Below are 2,790 nucleotides of genomic sequence, written 5' to 3' on the forward strand. Positions count from 1 at the left end.
CATTTTTTATTATAGCCCAACATAGCGTGACAATGCAGCTGATTCACTGCACCATGGCTGGGGTAAGGAATGCAATCATGCTGTCTCAGGGGACACAGCGGGAGTATGAGAGTGCGAACTCCAGCTCTACTCCCAGTCCGACTCTTGGGACTTGAAAGAGAGGGATGTGCTACATTTTAAATATTCACGCATACATCCTTAGCTCCAACGCTTAACTTTTCAGGTATTTTAGGTCGGAGCTAGTCTTCTAACCAGCCTGAAGCTATGCTGCACCGTGCTGTAATCCTGACAATTTTTTCAACTAAATGTGCTTGAATCTAGTAATTTTCCCGATGGCTCACCTCCAAGAAAAATGGTGTCGATCATTTGGTAGGTTTCAGGGTTGGGTGTGAGTCAACTCTGAGTCAGGCAGCAGCTCCAGCTCCACGAAGTGCTGGTCCCCCCGTGCTGGCATGACCCATGGGGCTGAGGCCCTGCGAAGGACGCTGCTCCCAAGCCTCCCCAGCAGCACCGTGTGGGAACCCAGGCACTGGACACTCGCAAAGCAAAGGGGCAAGTCCACAGCCCCGTGCTTTCGGCTGTTCACGTGCTGCGAAGCCCTCTCAGCCTTGGAAGATGGTGGGGTGCATAGATGGTGCTGGCTCCAGGCAGGGAGAAGGAGTTGGGGACCTGTCTCGCCCTCTGCGGAGGGGCCTGTCCGACTGGGGTACAGGTACGGCAAGTCACTGCTGCGCGAACAACTTCCCTCCCCAGACCCAGGAGGAAGCAAGGAAGGAGTTTTGTCCAGAGACCTCTGTCCCTGGCACGCTGTTTCTGGTTTTATTCACATTTATATTAAGTAGGGTGGTGTCCCAGTCCTCAGGCAGTTGAGAGCAAAGCCAGACACAGTCTTGAAGGCAACAGTCACTGTGTGCGTTGTGCCAAGCAGCGTGACTGATGGGTTCCTCGCTCTCTCTTTGTCTTTCTCTCCCCCTCCCCGGCGGTGTGATTGAAGCAACGCCCCGTGAAGCAGTCCCTGAGCGCCTGCATGTGCCGAGAGTCCCACTGGAAATGCCTCCTCCTCTCCATCCTCATGTATGGTTGCCTGGGTGCAGTGGCCTGGTGTCAGCTAGCCCGGGTCACCAAGCTCAGCTTCGATAGCTCCTTCAAGGGCAAGTCCATGATCTACCATGACAGCCCGTGCTCGGATGGCTACGTCTATATCCCGCTGGCCTTCCTCTCTATGCTGTACGTGGTGTACCTGGTGGAGTGCTGGCACTGCCACGTCAAGAGAGAGCTGCAGTACAAGGCAGACGTGGACAGTGTCTATGAATGCATCAACCGCATGCAGCAAGCCACTCCATGCATCTGGTGGAAGGCCATCAGCTACCACTTTGTGCGGCGAACCCGGCAGGTGACCCGGTACCGCAACGGTGATGCCTACACCACCACGCAAGTCTACCACGAGAGGGTCAACACCCACGTGGCTGAAGCTGAGTTTGACTACTCTCACTGTGGATACAAGGACATCTCCAAGGAGCTCCTGGGCCTGGAGAGCTACACAGCCACCAAGCTGAGGTTCACCAAGTGCTTCAGCTTTGCCAACATTGAGTCTGAGAACTCTTACCTGACTCAGAGGGCTCACTTTTTCACAGAAATTGAGGGGCTGGATGACTACATGGAGGTGAGGGAAGGCATGCAGCTCAAAAACGTGGACTTTAAAGAGCTTATGATGGCCTATGGGGACCCGGATCACCTCCCATGGTACGTGTCCCACTATGCTTTCTGGGTCGCAGCCATCCTGATGATCTCATGGCCACTCAGGGTACTCATAGAGTATCGGACTGCTTATGTCCACTACCACGTGGAGAAGCTGCTGGGCCTGGAGTACACGGCGCCCACTGCGACCGAGGAGCCCTTGTACCGGTACCGCATGCCCCGAGATGCCACGCAGGACAGCACCGAGCTGGAGTGGCACATCTGCACCAACCGGCAGCTGATCCCCAGCTACTCAGAGGCCATGCTCATGGACCTGGCCGACTCCCCGGCCTACAACAGCTACGCAGTGTGCCGGTATGGTGAAACGGCCCACGGCTGCGAACGCTGCAACCGTGCCTCCAGCACCTCCTCCATCTTCTCACGCCACGCTTTCCACAGCTGCAGTGGCAACTCCCGCCTCTCTCTCAACACCAGCCGCTTCTCCCTCTGCCGCGTCCACGGCTCCCACAGGACAGGCCTCTGGAGGAGCCGCAGCAGCAGCATCGCGGACCGGGGCTGCCAGGACGAGCAGTGCTGCTCCTACTCCAGCCAGCTGGCTGTCAACGAAAACCCCCCAACCTACCACGATGCCCGCTTCTTCCCCGTCCTGATTGTGCACAGGCCGGAGGGGCACGACGGGCGGCATTTCTATGTCAGGCGCTCCTCCTGTCTAGAAACCTCTCTGTGACAGGCCTGCATGGTTTCTCGGCTCCTCTGCCCTGGGACAGGGCTTGCAGAGGTGCCGCCAGCGGGGAACCTGCAAGCGTCGGTCTCCATAGCAGGTCAGCAGGACGAGCTTCAGCTCTTCCCCCTGCCACTGCAAGAGGACGTAGTCAGTCTGACCAACGGCTAACCTCATTTCCAAGAGTTTCTCCCCCTCCTTCGGCTGGTCTCCCTAGTCTTTTGTTCCCCTCTTCCTTTCGCTCTTTCACTCCTCACCCTTTTTCTGCTCCTCGGTTCCCTGCCTCACCTCCCATCCCACCCTCAGTCTTATTTTTATGTTTCAGTCACAGCATTTGACCGCTGTTGCTGCTAGAGGATTTATAAAGCCTG

General features: G+C 56.7%; 1 protein-coding gene across 1 annotated transcript; it reads left to right on the top strand.

Moving 5' to 3' along the window:
- The first annotated feature begins 1,000 nt into the window (after positions 1 to 1,000).
- On the top strand, positions 1,001 to 2,425 carry LOC127017326 (transmembrane protein 151B-like). Its single transcript, XM_050898337.1, has one exon. The coding sequence runs from the start codon at positions 1,028 to 1,030 to the stop codon at positions 2,423 to 2,425; it is 1,398 nt and encodes a 465-aa protein (XP_050754294.1). The 5' UTR covers positions 1,001 to 1,027.
- The last annotated feature ends 365 nt before the right edge of the window (positions 2,426 to 2,790 follow it).

This window comes from Gymnogyps californianus, chromosome 5, assembly GCF_018139145.2.
Source record: "Gymnogyps californianus isolate 813 chromosome 5, ASM1813914v2, whole genome shotgun sequence".
Lineage (NCBI taxonomy): Eukaryota > Metazoa > Chordata > Aves > Accipitriformes > Cathartidae > Gymnogyps > Gymnogyps californianus.

What these genes read in the sequence shown, in the direction of transcription:
- LOC127017326 (XM_050898337.1), top strand. Translation starts at nt 1,028, where the DNA reads ATGTGCCGAGAGTCCCACTGGAAATGCCTCCTCCTCTCCATCCTCATG.